The sequence below is a fragment of the Bactrocera oleae genome, chromosome 4, assembly GCF_042242935.1.
Source record: "Bactrocera oleae isolate idBacOlea1 chromosome 4, idBacOlea1, whole genome shotgun sequence".
Lineage (NCBI taxonomy): Eukaryota > Metazoa > Arthropoda > Insecta > Diptera > Tephritidae > Bactrocera > Bactrocera oleae.
Window position 1 is genome coordinate 39,477,379 of NC_091538.1, and position 22,350 is coordinate 39,499,728.

Below are 22,350 nucleotides of genomic sequence, written 5' to 3' on the forward strand. Positions count from 1 at the left end.
ACGAAATGAGCTCGAAATATAAGAGAATGACATGCTATGAAAAATTTATAATTTTTTTATGTTTTTAATTTAATTTAACTTATACTATAACTAAAATCAATGTTTCCTTATTTTTTTAAATTGAAATACAAAGTTTAGTCGCGTTATTAAATTAAAAACAATAAAATCGAACGCTTTTGTATAAGGAAAGAAAAGCTATTTTGTGTTTTATCCATTAAATGAAATAAATCGAAGACTATAATTATAATCAGAAAATAAAAAAAAATATCTTACTTGTGCTTACTGAAATCATTTTGAAAAACTTTAAAAAAATGTCCAAGGAACGAAAAATTCCGAAAAAAAAATTAAGAAACTATAGAGGCAAGTTTCGCGTGGCCGCAGGTGTACATAAATGTATATATGTATATTTTAAATAAAATAGCCATTGTTAGATTGCGTAGTTTTAGAATGCAGACCAGACCAGAAGCCAGTATTTCAACTGCGCTTCGAGTGGTACTAGATTCACCCTGGGTAGGGTAACCAATTTTTTCATTAAACATTTTTGGTTTAAAAATTAGATTTTAAAATTTTACTTCCAATTTTGAGGTAATCTAAATTAAATTTTAAATTTTTATTCCCATATTTTCTCAATTTTTGATTCCTATTCCAATAGAAAATTTAATTTTTAGGGCAAGATGTTTGGGATTACGTAGGTTGCCTTTTATATTTCGGAATTTAAAACTCTACTGTTGCATTTTGCAACTCACAACTTTATCGTAAAGTTTGACATTTTTGATTTTATACATACTCAGAATATTTTGACATACGAGCGCTATTTATGTTGTTTGCAGTAACTTAAAATATTCATCCCGCCCATAAAAATGGAATAGCAATCCTGACGAACATAATCCATGAGCAATTATTAAGGTATAAGAACCACAAAGCCCTCAATAAGTCAAAGTTATTAAAAAAAAACTAGACATGTCGCAATCATATCACTAGAACAGTACAGAACAGTAAATTAAGAGTGGTACATAACCATTTGTTTGCCAGTTATCTTTCAAGAAATCTGGAAAACCAAACGCCGAAGACGGAGCACTCTTCACCACGACGATGCGAGCCCATCTACTTCTTTTCGAATGACTTCTTTTAATTTCCGTACGTAAATATAAACCAAGAGGTCAACGTTTTTAGACACCTGAAGAGGTGGTTGATGCGATTAAAATGCATGTTTAGGAGATATCTAATTCTGAGTGGCAAAATTGCTTCGAAAATTAGTTCAAACTTATGCAAAAATTGATAGATGTTAATGTAGAATATTTTGAAAAACAATAAAGTGATTTTCGACGATTAATATTCGTTTTTGTTCTCTAATTCCGAAATATAAAAGACAGCCTTCGTAAAATGAGCAAAATTTTAAAATTATAAATCCAAAAGCCAAACTAAAAATTAAAAATTTAGTTTTAAATTTAATTGTTCAATATTTATTCCCAAACATTTCGGCTTAAAGTTTAGATTTTGTGATTAAAATTTAAATTTATAATTCCTATATTCTATAATGCAAGTACATAAGTATACACATATATGTATGTTATATGTGTATACATATGCATATTTATTTATGTATATGTAAAAGTATGATAGCAGAAAATAATATTCAATGACAATAATCAGATATAGATATCAGTTAGCACAAGTGAGAGAATGTATTAAATCAAGAAATGTATGTACATACTTATATGTATAGTATGTGTGTGAAAAGCCATCATAATTCTTCGTTTATTTTCGAGAAGTGCATTTGGATTTAATCATAACTATATATTAGCGTATAATTAGTAAATTATTAGACTAAAGTAAACCAAACTCTTTGTGTACATTTTTAAGTGAACGCGGTTCACATTTAGTTGAACACATATAACGAGTGCGCGCAGAAATATTTACAATATAAATTAAGCTTAGAAACGTTTGTATATATGTAAATATATACATATGTGAATGCATGAGCGTTCCCGTATTTTAGCCTTTTGGATATGCCGAGGGTAATAAATGGAACGAAATTGCAGTCAAACTAGAGCACGTTGCTTCTTTAGGGTACTGCCTTGCAAATAATCTAACGCTACCTGTATGTGTGTATGTGTTTATGTGTTTGAAGATATACATATATATACAAGTGATTGTAAGAGAACCACAACAGCGAACGTTATTAAACTACAACAGTGGTAGTAGCAACAAGAACAACAAAAAGTAGCATCACAGGCAGAGTCAGATAGACAGTGAATAGTAAGGGAAACCTAACGGAATAATGCAGCATTAAACAAAATGTTTCTGGCCCAATCACCTACACACAAAGGCAAACAAATACCAACTCAAATACCACAAGTTGCCGCTGTCGCGATTGCCACCTTCACAGGAACGAACACACTTACTAGACCGTCAGCAATAAACACCCTCTGCGTCCCGTCTAAAGCCGTTGCTAAAGTCAAAATTGACGCTTGCGCTTCCAGCAACACGGCCAACAACGTCCGCGCCAGCACCAGCACCGCCACCGCCACCGTCGCCGTCATCAACAACACAAACACTGCTAGTGCCGTCCCTTCAAAAGCGTTCAAGACGTAGTAGTAAAATGGAACCCTCATATGATCACGAACAACCACATCATCTGCTAACAAATTACAAGTAATATTTACATTTTTCCCATGGCATTTTTTTGTTTAATTACACCCAACTGAAAAGTAGTAGTAGATACATATCTTTGAGATAATAGCTGTAATGAATGAAAATGTAGTTGTGAAAATCGTACGTATGGATATATTTGGTATGTATGGTATGTGTATGTTGTATATAGTAAAAGGTTCACTCGCAAATATGTGTATTTGGAAACCTGTGTATACAATCTCAGATTTATGGTGTACCTATATATGTAAGCATGTATATATATAATACGGGCATGTATTCATACTATCTTAAATTGGCATTTGCATTAGGAATTTCATATACCTACATACACATACATATGCATATGCATTTACACATACGTATATGTTTTGTTTTTGTTTTTGTGTATGTACCTTCGTATAAGTATATAACAAATGCCATATATTTACGTAAATAAAAATACAAAAAAGTTGTTAACCGTCGAAATAAGTACATACACTTGTTTATATGTACAAATGTATGTATCAAAATTTGCCTACTGTTCTACATTTTTACACTTCCACTTAGTACAGATATGTATATATAAGTTACAATTATGTAGATATATATGCATGAGACAGCAGTAGTTCTATATTTACATATACATCTTCATATATACTATGATACTCATTTGTTTGTGCTTGATTTTCTATGCTAAACGTAAAAACTAATCGGCTAGCTAGTGGCTTCTTGAAGAGAACTACGCATGAGCAAATCTGAGCGAAATTGTACGGCAGAGCTGCTGTTTGTTCCTATTGAGATTAGCACAAATTTATATTAACTCTTTCACAGTAAGACCTTGAGGAGAATGAATTACCGTTTGTTAAGCATTATATAAATTGAACTGATACTCATAATTCCATAAGAAATTCCTGCTTAATTTATATTTAAAATAGTTCTTGGTAACTAAATTAATGCGAACGTTAAAAATATTAGAAAAAACGACTTTCAAATTTTAATTTACATAACAAAATTTAACAAGTAGGGAAGTTCTGAGATCGGGTGTAACCGAACATTTTATATTTTTTTATATGTTGTTTGTATCGCCTAAAAATAATCGTCTGTCCATCTGTTCGTCTGTTCGTCCGTCTGTCTATTCGTGCAAGCGATAACTTTAGTAAAAATTTAGAAATTTTAATGAAACTTGGTACACGTGTTCCTTGGAAAAAGAGTTAGGACGGTATTAGTCGAAAACTATGGGCGTGACCCCACCCCAAATTTGCACAGGACATATCATTTCGACACCTATTGCAACAGCATGAAAATAGGTGAAATCGGACGCCCACTCCCCATATAACGGTTTTGTTAAAAACTACTAAAACTGTGATAAATCAATAAAGGAATGCGTCTGAGACATTTAATTATACATCCGAGATGACACAAAAGGGTTTTAAAGGAGCTGATGTCAAAATTGGATAATGGGCGTCAAAAACAGTTTGAATCGGTTCAATACTTTCCTTAGCCCCCATATTCATAATATAAAGATTTTCGAACTGCCAGTTGAAACTTTATACCATATATTGTATAACAGTGTATCTCTGTGTCTAAAATGGATAAAAGATCGCGAAAACATGCCTTAGTCCTCATATAACTCATGTTCTCGATTTTGAAACGTCCGAAATTAAGTTCTTAAGTATAATTGAGCAATGCCAAAAATTATCAAAATCAGCCCTTCCATTTCTATGCCTTAATGATTTTAGTATTATATATTTTTTGCTGACGGAAAGTAAAATATAGTAATAAAACTGACTGAGTCTATGACCTTCAAACTAAGTTAATATGATGCCAAATTTGATTGTAATCCATTCACCATTTCGTCCAACAATGAAGTTGAACCTTTTTACTACATTTCTTAATATAAAGTTTTGTCAACACCTGATCCGGCTTTGATCCTTGCAAGTTGCAAGAGTATTAAATGTTCGGTAAGACGCGAACTTAGACCTTCCTTACTTGTTTTAAATAAAATTAACTAAGTTTGAGAAGGCTGCAAGAAAAGTTAAGATCAAGGCACCAGAGAAACAATGGATGCATCTCAAGTGCAGGTATCCAAAAGGATGAATACTCCTCATGGAGTACGTAACGGCATTTCATCTGGTTTCTCAAATGATCACGACCGCTCTACGAGTATACGTGGCCCATTAGCTTATCACCTTAACTTAACTTAAACTAACTAAGTTTTAACTTAATATTAATTACTATATATACATACCACAAACATATATGCAAACACATTTGGATTATTATGGGGACTTCTCTCGAACACGTCTGAATGAAAAAGTTTTGCGAAAATTTTACATTTTTCAGGTTTCATATTAAAAGTAGAATTAAAATATTAATAAATATAATACAATAAAAAACACGATTTTAAAGCACTTCAAACTAAAATTTAACAAGTAAGGAAGTAACCGAACCGATGTTTCGGTGTTTGTTCTCAGTGAATTTTGTTATTATAGCTTTAGCGGTTTAGGAGATATGCACATTAAATCCCTCTAGTGTGATCCTGAATACCAAATAACAGTCTTGTATCTTATTGTGGAGCTTAGTTATAGCAATTTATTTGTTTTTGATCAATGGTGTTTTGTGGGCGTGGCAGTGGTCAAATTACGTCCATCTGCAATACCAACCGTTTTACGGTACCAAGAAACATGTGTACCAAGTTTTATAAAGATATCTCAATTTTTAATCAAGTTACAGCTGGCACAGACGGACGGACAGACAGTCACCCGGATTTCAACTCGTCTCTTCATCCTGATCATTTATATATATATAACCCTATATCTAACTCGATTAGTTTTAGGTGATACAAACAACCGTTAGGTGAACAAAACTATTATACTCTCTTGCAACAGGTTGTATAAAAATCATTTTTAAAATAAACTAACAGTAGTATTGACCGAATAATAATTGCATTATTGTGAGAAAAGTGTTATATGCTCAATATACAAAACATATGACACAAAGCACCTTTGCACAAATAGTGCCATCTCACGTCTATCAAAATCAGACCATAATATTTCAAGCCCTCAGATACAGAACATGTTGATCCCATGGGCACGAAGCAAAATGAAGTAATGAAACTAAGTGAGCCTATGATACATACAAATATTTAATAAGATACAAAATATGAAAGTATTTCCTCCGGTTTGATTCTTTCAAATTGCCAGGATATAAAATGTATCGTTAACTCGTACCTTAGCCCTTGCTTCCTTGTTATATATTCTGTTCTAAGATGGGGTTTAAACCTTATCAGAAAATTATTACGCTTCTAGTCAAATATATGCTTTTAAACTGTCTTACATTGTAATATGTCAAAATAATAGTGTATCAATATTTACATATATGTCATATTATACAAACTTTAAACTTTTTATGTTATGGTGGCTTGCATCGAATCCTTTAAATAAACATCAAAGGTCATTAACCAAAACAAATATCTAAATACAAAGTATGTACACGAAAACTATAGTGATGTTGGAGATAATTAGAAAACTCCAATTTTGTCTGATTATTGCAAATATAACGAAGTTGTTTTCATATCTGTCAAAATAATTTTTTTCAAAGTCCTTAAAAAATATATATTTTTTAATATTCTATGTCTTTTCTAATACTAATCTAATAGTTTGAGAATAATCAGTTAAGGGGTCTTCGTGAAAGCATAACAAACAACCTTACATTCACAATTATAATATTAGTAAGATTTTTCGAAAAAATTTCGACACGCTTCGCGTCGAAATATTATATATTATAATTACAAGTATTTCACAAAATTGGGGTAAATATGTATTATACATATATATCTTTAACTTTGTATTATAAACTAATTTTTATCCCGTTCACGTTTTCTTCTTTGTTTTCATATTAATATTAATGACGGAATAGCAAATCAAACTAAGGGTCGAATCAGTTTAAACCTCACCTCCATTAAATGTCTAATGTTTAACACATGAAAAATTGGTAGAAACCGCTAATTATTCTTAAACTGTGGTCTAGGTTGTATATGGTATAAATATAATTTTATACCATGAACAGGGTAAATTCAGTTTGTCAAAAAGTTTGTAACACCCAGAAAGCAATATCGGAGGCCCTATAGAGTATACTCGTATGTACATATTATATAGGTATATAAATGATCAATGTGATAAGCTGAGCCGATTTAGCCACGTTCGTCTGTAAATACGACACGAACTAGTCCCTAAGTTTTTGAGATACCGGTCTGAAATTGTACACACGATCATTTCTCCCAAGCTGACCGATCAGACTCAAGTCTTTGTATGAAAAGGTTTTATGTTTAACAAGGTATCGCACTGGAGAAATTGTTTAGGACGAACTACTAAAGCAATAAAAAATGCACCTGTGAAGTATTTTATAGCTTCTGTGCAGCCAAAGTTAACGTTTTTTTTTCTTGTTTTTATAGACAAATTGCTTTTAGCATATTTTCAGTTGCTATTTATTAAAAATCGATTTCGAGGCATTCACTGTATAAAATCACCGTTTCAATTGAGATTACTGGCTAATAGAGTAATTTTATTAGTTAAGTGAATCCAAAACAAATAAGGAAGGGCTAACTTCGGATGTATCTGAACATTTTATACCTCGCAAAGTCAAAAGGTATACTCGTTTGAGATTTCTTTATATATTTTGCTTGATTTGCATAGTGGAATGGGAAAGAATCAGATGGAATTTAAAATGGTGTTATATGGGAAATAGGCGTGGTTGTAATCCGATTTCGCCCATTTTCGCACTATAACATACAAATATGAGAAGAATGTACTAAATTTCGTTGAAATCGGTTAAGCAGTTCCCAAGATATGGGTTTTCGCCTTAAAGTCGGCGCTGTCTAATTTTGAACGCGGTTCCTATAAAGTCATCTCATACCATCCCAGAGATAAAATTTAATGTCTTTGGCTGTTTAGTGCTTGATTTATCGCACTTTTAGTAGTTTTTAACAGTACCGTTATATGGGGAGTGGGCGGGCTTGTCACCAGATTTCATCCATTTTCACACTCTCGATAGAAGTGCTAAAAATAATTATTCTCAGTTGTTATTATAGCTTTAGCGGTTTAGGAGATATGCACATTAAACCTATTAGGAGGCGAGACCACGCTCAGTTTTAAAAAAATTTTAAACTGCAGATGCCTCTTCCTAATGTGATCCTGTATGCCAAATAACAGTCTTGTATCTTATTGTGGAGCTTAGTTATAGCAATTTATTTGTTTTTGATCAATGGTGTTTTGTGGGCGTGGCAGTGGTCAAATTACGTCCATCTGCAATACCAACCGTTTTACGGTACCAAGAAACATGTGCACCAAGATATCTCAATTTTTACTCAAGTTACAGCTTGCACAGACGGACGGACGGACAGACAGTCACCCGGATTTCAATTCGTCTCTTCATCCTGATCATTTATATATATAACACTATATCTAACTCGAATAGTTTTAGGTGATACAAAAAACCGTTACAAAACTATTATACTCTGTAGCAACAGGTTGCGAGAATATAAAAATTGGACAATTTATAATTACTAAGTAGAATATTATAAGCAATTTGAAGGGCTGGGTTCAGTTGAAAAGTGAAGTGAATTACGAATCGTTTACTGTCAACCAGAAGGACGAAAATCATTACATTGGGTATAAACCCCACCTCCAAATGGTGAACATGTGATTTCTTACATTTTTTGCGTATTTGTACTCCTCAATGCCTGATATATACTTTGTAGTACCTTCTTATAAAGTATGAGAATGGGTGAAATAGGATATTGACCACGACACCCCCCCCCATCCAAAGGTTACGCGGAAATATTATAAAAGTGCGTTACATCACTGAAGAAAAACTTCAGAAGCGTTAAATTTTGCGGTTAAGATAGCACGGTGCATGTGAAAAATATACACTTTTTATGTGATTTTGTATATTTATGGAAGGTATCGATCAATTTCATTATTTATGTTTCAGTGCGAATATGGGCGAAATCGACCTACAACAACGCCTACTTGCCATTCTGATAAGTTCGCCATATAGTATATGTACATTTGCCTGTTTATTAAACAAGTCAGGATTGACACCACTGAGACTCAGATAAATTTATAACATGTTCGTCGATTAAATAGTCATATAAATTCCCTATTTTTCTGAATCTGCTCTACAGTTACCAGGAATATCACTATGCGCTGGAACCCATTGAAGGTTTATCGTGAAATAGGATGTTAGTTGCATCAACAGATCAAGGCATCCTTTCACTACCTTTGGCGAAACCCTAGGATACTTCAGGGATTTCAAAGCCGCTTAGCTATATAAATATACTCCTTGTACTTGTACACTTCTTGTCAGAACAACAAGGCTTTCTTTGATTACTGTGAGCTCCGCTGGGAAGGCACTGCAGTTGTCTGGTAAACTGAATGTTTTCTAATGAACAATACCAGCAACGTCTTGCTAGCATATAAGTTTAGTCAATTTATGCCATATAATATTATGTTCATAAGGTTAGCGAGGGTATTCGGAAATTTACTTCTAACCGAAACATGTAACCCCTTCTTTTCTAGATATAACAGTAATTTATTGATTGTTAAGATCCAGAGAAGTGGGGATAACACGCCTCCCTTCTCGTGAGCATCTGTTCAATTTATTTTGTGAGGGGTTTGGTGATGTCCAAATATTTAAGCGCGCTCAAGAAGGCAACGCGAATACGCGTCCTGCGAAACAGCTTTTTTTCTGGGTTTAATTTGTTTCTGTTGTGTATTTCTATTAGTCTTTCCAACGTTTTTGAGAGGAATAAGGAAAGACTAATTGGTCTAAAATCCTTTGAACTTGTATGTAAGCTTTTTCCCGCCTTTGGTGTGTATATGTATATATTACTTTGACTTTCCTCCATAACCAGCCTATTACGTAGTTCTAGGAGTACTGTAATTGAGCCGGGAATAAACCCTCTGGTCCCGACGATTTGAGGAGCTTGAAACTGTTTATCGTGTTATATACATTGCTTTCTGACACTATAATTATAGGAGTGGAATCTATCTCCACTACACTGCCTTGTGTATACTCCACTGTATGGTTTCCAGATGTACCTGGGTAGTGGGTATTCATTAGTGGGCCTAAAGACTCTTTACTCGATACCGTCGAACTGTGCACCGATTGCCATCTCGATATCATTGCAAAAATATTTGCAATACTTTTTTTTGCTTTCTTAACCTTTTTTTTGTATGACCTTAGGAGGTTGTAATATCTATCCCAATCTTTCTCGCCTTGGGATATTTTAGCTAAACTTTCTGTATATTTTTAAGTTCGGGAAACCACCATGGAGGGATGTCTAGGTCCTCCTTGTTCTTGGGCTGAAATGGTGGAATCATAGGAAAAGGTTTTTTCAGCTCTTGCATGTGAACCAGCCAGTTCGTTTTCCTATTATTACGACATTGTTGCAGTGTGTTCACACTTTCTTGAATTATACATTCAATGTATCGGTGTTCTGAAAAGGAGTGCTCTTCAAGAACTTTTCATTGGGTTACCTTATTTAATAGTTCTTCCAACACAAGTGTGATGTCTAATACTTCTTGTCGGTTTTTTGTGATAAACGTTGGCATACTACCTCTGTTACACAAAAGAGGCTTAGTACCTAGTAAAGTAAGTGGTTGCTATAACGATGTAACATAAAAACGTTAAGGTTTTTCTTTGCCATTATACATGTTCTAACCTTATCTTCGCGATTAGCCATATATATCTTGTATTTCGATGTCCTCAGTCCGCGAATTCGCCACCCATTAACCCATGGCTCTTGAGTGACGACACAATCAGGCTGTTCTATTGCCACACGGTTAATTAAGGCTACTGAAGCTAGTTTGCTGTGATGGAGATTAATTTGTAGAAGACGTATTAACAATTTTTTGTCTGCATCTTCCTGAGAGACGCTCAAGAGCACTCCCTCAGTGTAAAGTTTTGAGAGTCTGTCTGCAAGCTCAGACCCCGAAGAACACTCACCTTGCTCTACAGTACCCCGCCAACCCATTAGAAACAGGGAAAATGATATATATAATTTTGCGTTCAGAGCCAAATAAACCAAAAATTATTACGATATGTGAATGAAATTATTGTGTGGCTATCCTGTGTGTTATCTTTGAGTGCGTCTACTGTGGGATTTCTTCGTGAATACACCTTCGATTTAAGGAACGCTCAATATTTTTCGATAGGGTTTAGGTCGGGTGAATTGCCATCGATATCCAAGTTGTGAAGGATATCAGTCGTACGTCGGGAGGTGTGACATGGCGCCCCATCGTGCATAAATGTGTATTGGGCTGCTGGAGAGTTCAATGTTGCCAAATATGGTACAAAACACGTTGAAGTACATTCATATACCGCTCGCTATTCATAGTTGCCTCAACAAAATAAATTGGTCCAGTACCTTCCAAGGATATGCAGCTCCAAATTATTACACTGGGGGGATGTTACACCGTTTTTTGAATGCAGTTCTCCGCATAACATTCACACGGTCTATGTCGCACAAATTGAATGGCTTCTGTCACTGCTTCTAGCCGGCACTCGTCGCTAAAGATAATCTTTGTTAAGAAGAAAATCATGTTAAATAATAGGGTAGCTTTGAACGGGGGACTTTCGGGGGTCGTTTATAACTTTTTATGTTAACCTTGTTCCAATCTACCTGTGTGTAGTTCTGATGGAGCCTGGCCCATATTACCCGTTGAGTTTTTATTCGATTGGTCAATTTTGGTTTCATGGCTGGACGGTGGCATTTAAGGTTATTTTATGAAAAGATGCGTTCAACTGTTCTTTGCGATATTTTGACATGGGCATCATTTAGCTCTTTTGTAATTTCTCTGGCTGATTTGGTACGAATTTATAGAGCAAGCCTCACTACTTTACGTCAAATGCGCGCAGAAATTTTCCTATTTTAGGCAGCATTTTGGCGTTTACTTGTGCAAGTAACGGCTTCATTTTTGAAAGTGTGCACAATTTTCGCTACTCGAGTAACAGTAGCTGCACTCACTACAATTTTTTTTTTTTATTTCTCTGTAGGATGCACTTTTTATACTCTCGCAACCTGTTGCTACAGAGTATAATAGTTTTGTTCACCTAACGGTTGTTTGTATCACCTAAAACTAATCGAGTTAGATATAGGGTTATATATATAATATATAAATGATCAGGATGAAGAGACGAGTTGAAATCCAGGAGACTATCTGTCCGTCCGTCCGTCCGTCCGTGCAAGCTCTAACTTGAGTAAAAATTGAGATATCTTTATGAAACTTGGTAGACATGTTTCTTGGTACCGTAAGACGGTTGGTATTGCTGATAAGTGTAATCGGACCACTGCCACGCCCACAAAACGCCATTATTCAAAAACAAATTTTATTTGGTACACAGGATCACAATAGGGAGGGGCATCTGCAGTTAAAATTTGTTTTTTAAAGTGGGCGTGGTCCCGCCCCTAATAGGTTTAATGTGCATACTCCTAAACCGCTAATGCTATAATAACAAAATTCACTGAAAGCAAATGTTTTTAGAACCTCTACCTACAGTGTGAAAATGGGTGAAATCGGCAACTCCGCCCACTCCCCATATAACGGTACTGTTAAAAACTACTAAAAGCGCGATAAATCAAGCACTAAACACGCCAGAGACATTCAATTTTTTTAAAATGATTGTATCGGGGTAAAACTTTGCGTGAATAATGCGTTTGAAGTATGCCACCTTGTGACCAAAAATTGTCTAAATCGAGTCAAAACTGTTCAAGCCCCTAGGTAATGAATATGTGGACCCCAGTGCCTATAGCTGACTTTTTACTGAAAATGTCGGTCAACATAGAACAGGGCGGCAAGATCCACAAAGAAATCTAAAACGAGTATACCATTTGACTTCAGCTTCAGCTTCAGAAAATTTCCGGATAATACTCTGGAATCTACGAAATAATAATTAAACACTTATGAAAAAATTCGATTTCTTCCGTTGCGCCACACAATTTATCTCTGATGAACGAGAAATCACAAATGCTAAACTCCAAGTGAAGTAAACATTTCAATGTGATTTCGGATTCAAGTATCGCTAATTGCAACGGCATATTTTGTTTATATTTGGCACGGAGTAATATATAGTGCACAACCTACTTAATGCTTCAGCAGTGGAAAAAATTCAAATTATTCGCCTAGCAACCTTCCCCAGTACGTTATTCGTAAATTTTCTAATGGGTTGGCGGGGTACTGTATACTTTCAACATCACTCGAGGATTCCAAAGGATCTTCCTTGATTTTACCCATTTCGTTTTCCGATGGTAAATGCTGGTAGCATCTCCAACGACACGTTTGTCAGCGCAGCTGGCAGCCATTTCCATTGAACTCTGGGGATTTTTCCTTTAGGATCCCCCTCATTCAGCACACCAATGATAATACGGTTTCGTGTCACATCAGCAAATGATTTTGCGGCATTTACTCCCTTTGTCTTTGGTGTTTTCGCTGACGGCTTAGCCTCTTAAGCTGAACTCTGTCGCTTTGCTGCCAATGATGGCGGTTCCAGCTTAAAATTAGGAAGGACTGTTTTCGCGCAATTAATGGATTCTTAGAGCTCCATCGTAAGCTCCTCATTGATTGGCAGTTGCATTTGCACTGCTATTCTCCGGCAGACGCACTACTAGCAGTGATACCTTTGGTATTTCCATCCCCTCCCTGCTTAGCAGTCATATTTGAGCTATCGGATTTGATTCCGGCTGCCGCTGGTGTTGTTGCCGGTTCCGGAAGCTAGGGTTAGCTTCAATTCCCTTACTAGCGCCAGCTCTTACACCTAGACCAAGCTTCGCTCCTGTCTTTGTGCTGGCTGTTTTTGAGCAAACACTGCCATCTTTTCGGAGCTAGTTCCTTCCGACATTTTTAAGGAAGGTCCGGACTTCTTTAATTCAGTTTTGTTTTTGTTGATTTTGTTCATGTTTTGGACCCACGAGTGTAAGGGAAAGAATATTCGCCGTAAGCTCCGTTCGAGATTGGGCTAATTAAGGGTTTCCAGCTAGGTTGGTCCTTGTCACGGGGAGCATGACACTTTAATCCAGACCTTTTTGTACCCCCAACCATAGTCAAACTCCCCATCTGAATGTTGTGTTATTGAGGAGCAACGAACATCCAGATAAAGAGTCAGACCTTAGCTATATATGAGTATATTTGAATGCGTTTTGACGCCTCCATATGGTTTAATCATTGAAACAAAGACGCAGTGGAAAGAATTATAATGAATACAAATTTGTTGCAGATAATTTAGAGTATGTCGAGACGATTTTAACATGGGCAAGAAAAAAAAAACACGAAAACGACCAACATGAAGAAGTGGATGAAAATTGCAGTAAAGAGGAAATTTCAATTAAAAGAAATCGTTCTCATTTCTATGGCAGTTTCATGATATGAAAGAAGATGGACTCAACGCAGCTGCAAAAAATGTTGCTAAATGGTATTCCGTCGATGTATCCGATAAGTTGTCCAATGAAACTATTCACCTGGGACGCATTTACGATGCAATTTTTGAAACACGTCTCACTTTATATAACTTATTGAATGCTATTAATGCTCGAAAATTAGGAAGGCTTTTCCCAAATATTTCTATCGCTTTGAGAATATTTTGCACTTTACCCGTTTCTGTTTCAAGTTGTGAACGTACGTTTAGTGCTTTAGAAAGGTAAAAAATGTTCAAGATCATGGTCATCACGGGGCAGGGTTTCACTGGGCCTAGAGGCAGAATTAGCCAAGAAGTTGGATTTCCATACTATTATCGACGCATTCGCTGCCGCCAAAGCTCACTTCTAACTTCCAAATAATTAAAGATTGGAGGGTTTTAAACAGCATGTTTAAAAACTTAATGACGATAGTCAGAAGATTTCAAAATAACTGTTTTTTCACAAATTATGTCCATAAATAAATGTTTGTGTGAGATGCTTCAGTCTTCTTATTAATTGTGAAGTCCTGCTATCCCTATATTCCGGTATAACCCGAAAACTTATTGTTGACTAAAAGTCTATATATGAACTGATTTATACATTATTGATTTTCAAAGAAAGCTAATTTAATACAAGTACATCATAATGTGATAAGAACATAAAACACTACGTCGTATTCGATTTATTTTTTTGAAAGATTAAAGTTGTAAGTGGGAAGATAGCTAAAAAATTTTATAAAGTATTAGAAACGTTTCTGTAGGAAGGGGCTCCCACCTTTTTACCCTTAGGCCCGGTTTTTCTCTCAGCGGCCCTGCCTCTCCCTAGTATCAAAATATAAATGGAATATAGTGCTTCCTCTATTTTTTAATATAAAGGTATTTTGAAAATATTTCCCGTCTTTAGTCTCTGAAAATTGTGACACTATAAAAGTTCGCCTACAGTCGTTAGTCCGTTCTTACCTGTGGGAGTTAGTTAGGTTCATTTTAATATATAAAAAATATTTAGGATGCGAGCAAAAGGTAGTAAAGAAGCTAAGTGATCATATAACATACATACATTATAAGTTAATAACATATTATTATTATACTCAAATCATAATCAAAGGAATGTCGAATTCTTAGGCAAATTATTATACTCTTGCAACATGTTGCTACAGAGTATAATAGTTTTGTTCATCTAACGGTTGTATGTATCACCTAAAACTAATCAAGATAGATATGGGGTTATATATACATTAATAAATGACGAGTGGAAATCGGGTGGCTGCCTGTCCGTCCGTGCAAGCTGTAACTTGCATCAAAATTAAGATATCTTAATGAAATTAGGTACACATGTTTCTTGGCACCATAAACGCCGTTAATAGACAAATATGTTGTATAAATATGTGTCATAACTGAGCACTAAATTAAGATATAAACCTAAAATAAAAAAAATAAAAAATAAATAAATAAATAATTTGGTACAGAGGGAAGGGGTATCTATGGTTGAAAAAAATGTCTTAAAAGTGGGCGTGGCCAGGCTCCCTAATAAGTTTAATGCATAGATCTCCTAAAGCATTCGAGCTATATGAGCAAAATTTGCACAGAATTAATAGTTTGGACTCTTCCCTCGACAGAGTGAAAATGGATGTTAACCCCGAACACTCCTATATTGGTTTGGTTAAAAAACTACTAAACTACTAAATGCGCCAAGACATTAAATTTTACATCCGAATATACAAATCAAGAACCAAATAATATATCAGGACAAAACTTTGCACGAATAGTGTAAAAATATTCAAGCTTATGGGTACAGAATAACTGGATCCCAGTCCCTGTTGCGAACGTTTTTATCAAAAATATCGCTCAATCTCTGAGATATATTATAAAAATTCGGAGAGAATCCTTTTCTGGTAATAGTATCAAATCGGGTGAAAACCTGCCATAGCACCCATATAACTAATATCAGGGTTTGAAACATCTGGTTGACTTTATCCCGCATATATTTGTAATGGTATGTGAGATACCTTAATGAAACTCAGCATCTGTTTTTGTCACCTATATTCCATAGACTTAATAAAAGATTTTCAAATTTTCTGTTGGCCTTGAGTACAGGATATATACAGTTAGAAAGCCGAAAAAAAGTTAATTTTTAGTAAAAATAAATAAGCAAAGTAAGGGAATAAGCAAAATAAATTTTTGTGCCAAAATGTCGGTCGTTTATTAATCGTGTTAAAATTTGAGACTAATCGGTTTAGCCGTTTTCGAGTAATCTTCGTTACCGACTTTGAAAACACCTTTCTGAGAAATAAGCGCTGCCGCTCAGGCCTTGTACTTCCAAGCACTCTAAAACGCCATTTCAAATTCGAAAATATTCACCGGAACGATATGAAATTTTCTGTGTGTATTTTTAAATATATGTACATTAAGAAAATAAAAATCGATTGTTTGAAAATTATAACTGTATGCAATCTCTTATGTCGTATATATCGGTCAATATGTAAGATATCCTAGCAAAATTAACTGAACGTATAATATTGGATATACTTTAGTTTAATGCCGAAAATATGGAAATTATATTATATTACACATAATAATATCCGTTATTCCAACAAATTTTATTATATTAATGGTTTAGCGCTGAAAATGAATGAAGTTGGTCTCGACCTTGGCCTTAGTCTCATATCCATTATATCATCAATTCCGATCTTCTGATTGACGTTTTGCACATCAAATATTAAATTTAGCCTCTCCGGTTAAGTTAATAAGTAATTGAGTCTATGACCCATAATATAACATAATAAAATACCAAATTTGATTGTAGTTCATTTACGATTTCATCGAATAATGAAAGATGAATTCATTCGCAATTATTTTTAATATAGATTGTAATAACACGAGAAGGTATTTCCCTTGCATTGCTCATCGCAAGTTGCAAGTGTATAAAATATTCGGTTACACCCGAACTTAGCCCTTCCTTACTTGATAAATATAATGGTTGGTATATCTTTAGTATGCCACGCCCAATTTTGTAAAATTTCAGATGCCTTTGTCTTAGGTGTCTTTCTTTGATCACACACAGTGCCAAAAATGATCAAAATCTATCCTCCGAGATCCTATATATATATATCCAACGTAATAATTTTTATTCATGCTCTATTGACATATGTTTATGTATGAACATCAGAGCGTGTCGATTTTTTCTAAAAAATGTGATTCATGGATCATGATCATATGGATCATTCTGAATATATTTGCCTAAGAGAATATGGGTCTAAAATCCGTTTCGAGACAGCGATTTTTTAAGTGAAGTTTTTTTTTGGGCGGGATTATAAAATTTATTCGTCGTTTTTGAGATATTCGAATGAAATTTAATACATAGGTGCGTTTTGAAATTCTATTGATCATTTGGCGGAATCGGCCAGATCGGACAACTATATCACATCTTTCCCATACAACCGAAAATGAAAGAAAATCAGACAACTATATCACATTGATATATTAATAAAAGGGAGAAAGTGTCATAAACGATAAACGGTTCGACGTTTGACATAATACGAGTATTGAATTTAGATGCAACGTACACACAACCATTGTAATATTTTTTGCAAATTAATTATTTATTATATTTGTCCTGACTTTAAACAATATATATGAATTATACACGGAATAAGGTGTTTACTTACATATACGTTTCGGACTTAAATCTGCTCCATTTTGTTCTATATATTAATTTCTTATACATTCAACATATGTACAAAGAGGACATGTATTAACATTGGTATATATTATTACACGGGGAATATACATAATTTTAAGAACACAGCACATACATAAGTACACATATATAGTATAACGTTGAACATTCCATATTTATTGTGTATACCTATGTATTTATGTAGCTGTATTTTCAATTGGAGAGACTGCAATTCAGGTTGGTAAGTTGGAGGCATTAGCGTTGGGCCACGCTACCACGCAAGCTGTGAGAATTAGGTCGAAACAGCAAGGCTAACAAATTCCGACAGACAATGAAAGAAGATAGACCAAAATAAATTAATTATACTTAAGAAAACACACATACACACAATTATATATAAACTGGGTAGAATATACGAACGCACAACTTATTTATGTGTATGTGAATAGTTTAGCTATGTACATATGTATATATGAACACCCTTATTAAGGCGTCATTGGCATACATACACACACGTGCACATCTTAAGCCAGCAACAGTCGTATTTCATAAGAACATCATCATTGAAAGTGGTATCGCAGCTTCGATTGCCGTTCATCGTTGACCTCAAGTAAAAAAGTGTATCACTCGCTCACATTACCATGCATACCTCTATATGCACATCTTTATATATATTCGCAGTACGCACACATCCAAACACTAAGCGTCAGTGAAAATGCAGGAATCTACTCTGAATACCAAAGACGGCTATGCTTATTGGTCATTTGCCGATAAGACGGCGTCAAGTTATTTAAGCATATCACACCTGGTTGCTTGAATGTCGAGTGGTTTTGTTGTTGGTTTCTTTGTTATTTACCACTCATCTCTAAGCCGCAAATCGCATGTTAAAACAGTAACAACAGTAAGCTATGGCGGCCGCACAGCGCGCACTAGTATATGGTATGTGCATACACAGTGCTGTATATTAACGCCAGACTGGTTTCTTGTGAAACGGTCATGCGCGCACCTTAGCACACGTCAGCCAACGAACAAATGAGCCAACGAGCGAACGAGCCTCCGCTCCGAGAGCGCAGTTTACCATTAAGCAGATGCAGCCAATGAACTGCAACTATTGTTGGATGCTGTGCTGAGGCATTACTTTGCTTAATCCACGCTGGACACACCCACCGCATGTCTTAAAATAGCTCAACTATTTAGTATGTAAATGGCATTTTAGCCATTTATACAGTGTTTATTGATTGCCGTTTCGAATATTAAAATTAACTAAGTAGTCACAAACTCTATGGTTCTCATTTATCTTAATTCTGTGATATATATTCATATACGTACATATATTTGTTGGATATTTAATTATAGGTATAATTTATAACGTTGTATAAACCATTTCATTTTAATTACTCATATTTTTGAATGACATTAAAATTTCGAAGTCTGTATTGACTTTGAATATATGTATTTGCATACATAAATATGTATATTCACAAAATTATAACAGTAAATCGCTTAAAATTAACCATGGTAGTGGTTTTGTCTCAATGTAGTGGGCTTGTTTCTATAATTATTTTCATACGTTTGGAATAACACTTTGTGTTTATTTACTCTTTATAATAATTCGAATAATATGCTATTGGATAATTTGAACACAATTTATTATTCTCCCTCTAATTCAATATACTTATAGAGTAAACTTTTCTTGAGTATAATTTTCCGAAAAAAAAAAATTATGTTCACTTGGGGGTATTATATACATACCTATCTGATCTCAAATCTTAAGGAAAACTCCACCTCTCCAAAAATTACATAAATTCTGAGTTATTATTACTCAAGAAGTCAGTTAAATTCATAATAAGAAGGTTACCAGTGAACACTGTATGTATAAATAAATTATGTATACTAGTGAAAACAATCGAAATTTTAATACTACTGAATACCTTCATTGAGGTCTGAAGGAAACCTTCTACTGATTATACAGATGTTAACAAAAAAATTGTCTACGATTGCAATAACAAAGTTTTTGAAGAGGTTATCCCTATTACTAATAATAAAAGTCAGCAAGGAGAAGGCGTCATAAAGAAAAGATGGTTGCAATCACATTTGGCTATTAAATGTATCCCAAAAGCAACTTTCGGTACAAAATATTGCAAATGTTTTACCATTTTTTAATTATATGTGAATTTCATTATTTTTCATTTCTTTATTTCTTTCATTCTGGATACAGTGATTGTTCCATTCATTAGCCAGGCTAAATTAAGAGAACCCAGTATTTGGATTAAAACTAAATAAGTTTGAGCGCAGCAGTACGTCAGTCGGACGCAAAGCCTAGCACTTTATGAGAGCCTCTGCTTACCTTTGATGCTTTATACCTTTTTAATGATGCTAAATTTTGCTTAATGGAATCGGAATTTATTTAGATACACCTTTATAGAAACTTGCAGAATATGTATGAAATACTATAATAAAGGTTGGTTTAATCATGCAGCGCAGACACGAACTTATAATTATTAACTGCATGGTATGTGGGATTTTTAAAATACCCCGAAAAGATGGTCTGAAAATTATATTTTTTAAAAAGTCCCGTTGCGGTTTCCCAAGGACCATGTGACCTGTCGATCTAATTTTTTTACATGAATGAAGAAATTTTCATATGAATATTTTCGCACTTTTTCGTAAAATCATCACTATTTGTGTAAATATGTTTACTAAACTAAAGAAAACTGTTGTTTTATTTGATTGCAGATGATCCATCGCCTACTTCACATGCTCACTGCAAACCGTGTAAGAAAAAAAAAAAAGCGTTAACTTCGTTTGCACCGAAGCTATAATGCCCTTCACAAATACAAAAGGTTTCTTAAAAGAACTTTATTCCGATCGTTTGTATAGCAGCTATTTGCTATAGTGATCGGATCTGCATAATTGCATTATTCTCTTAGATAATGATCTATGCAAAATTTCGTGAAGATATCTCGTCAAGTGAAAAAGTTTTCCATGCAAGTACCTAATTCTGATCATTAAGTTTGTATAACAGCTATATGCTGTAGTGGTCCTATATCGGCCGACAAATGAGTAGTTTTTTAGGGAGAAAATGACGTTTCAGATCGATATCTCAAAAACTGAAGGACTAGTTCGACGGAAGAGACAGACGGAAAGACGGACAGGGCCAAATCGATTCGTCTCATCATGCTGATCATTTACGAGTATATATATGTATAGTTTACAGGGTCTCCGACGTTTCCTTATGGGTGTTACAAACTTCGTGGTAAACTTAATATACCATCCATTACTATACCATCCATTGACAAAATGTAAAAGTTCTCTGCCCAGAAAAAGTACTGTATTGTTTTACCTTAAAATTTAATAATATGCTTGAATTATTTTAGATAATTTAGTTCGATTTCCTGCTTAGTAAATAAAATTCTAGATATTCTCGATTAAACCCAATCCTCTGTTATTATATAATATTTGGTAAAGAAACTGCAGTCCATTTATGCCTATGACTCCTTATTACCTAACGAATGGGCTTAAATAATAATCTAGAAAAAATAAAATATGGAACAAGCAATTTAATAATGCCTTCAAGTGTCACGCAGTGGGATGATTTTAAAGTAAATAAATTATAAATGTAACTTACTTGTAGTATAGTACGTGCAGAAGTTTTTCAAATGGAATGTTATAATTTATTTCATGTATTAGCGAACATTAGATAATCTCTATGAAAATATTGATATTAGTATTGGTTATTAACCCAAAAATCGACCTAGTTAACTTCTGCTCTGAGTAACAAGTTTTCCAAATTTTTAATCTGCATTAAAGACAAGTGAAGTAATGTATCTTAGTATATTTATTAAATGGGAGCTAAGGGAAGAGTTGATCGTTTTATCTTCAGAACCAAGAGGCACGAAATTCAATATACATATGTAAATCTATGACAGAAAAATCAACCGTATGGTCGGAAATCAGTATATTAAGCATATGCGATCAGGCCGAGGTCTAGGCATATTCAATACCATAGTGTGGTAAAAAAAAACATGTTCACTATATTTTATTAAAATATTACACATATTGACTGGTATACGGTATAAAGTCAACCGGAAAATCGAAAGTCACTAGACTTGGTATATTGGGGTTAGAGGTAGATCTAAACTGATTGCATTTATATGATTAATGAGGTTAATCAACTCTTACCCCATCTAAATTTTGATGCTTTAGTACATCATCATGTAAATTACAATTTCTATCACTAAAATTTGTAATTTGTGCTCCATCATACTCGTTGCATCAACCTTTCTCGTATGTTTAGTATTACTAAGAACCGAGGTAACATGTCAAATCCATGATTATTTTCATGGCAAAGATATTTCAAAAAACATTATCTTAATCAAAAAATGCCTAAAACCATACAATACTTACATATTGTATAAAGCTTAGCCGATACAGCAGCCGCCGTGACCACTAAAATCAAAGAATTAACAGAACAAGGCACGTAAAAGACGAAAGGGGGTGCTCTCAAATGTTTGCTTGCAAGCCATTGTACGTGTAAGTTATAGAACAGACACGACATTATCATATGATCACGACAGTCTTTAATATTT

General features: G+C 34.3%; 1 protein-coding gene across 1 annotated transcript in view; it reads left to right on the forward strand.

Moving 5' to 3' along the window:
• Positions 1-1,821: 1,821 nt before the first annotated feature.
• Sox15 (Sox box protein 15) overlaps positions 1,822-22,350 on the forward strand; it is a 37,510-nt gene continuing 16,981 nt past the window's right edge. The window contains exon 1 of the mRNA XM_014235265.3: positions 1,822-2,655. Coding sequence (XP_014090740.2) covers positions 2,603-2,655 — 53 coding nt within the window. The 5' untranslated portion in view covers positions 1,822-2,602. The remainder of the gene's footprint in view (positions 2,656-22,350) is intronic.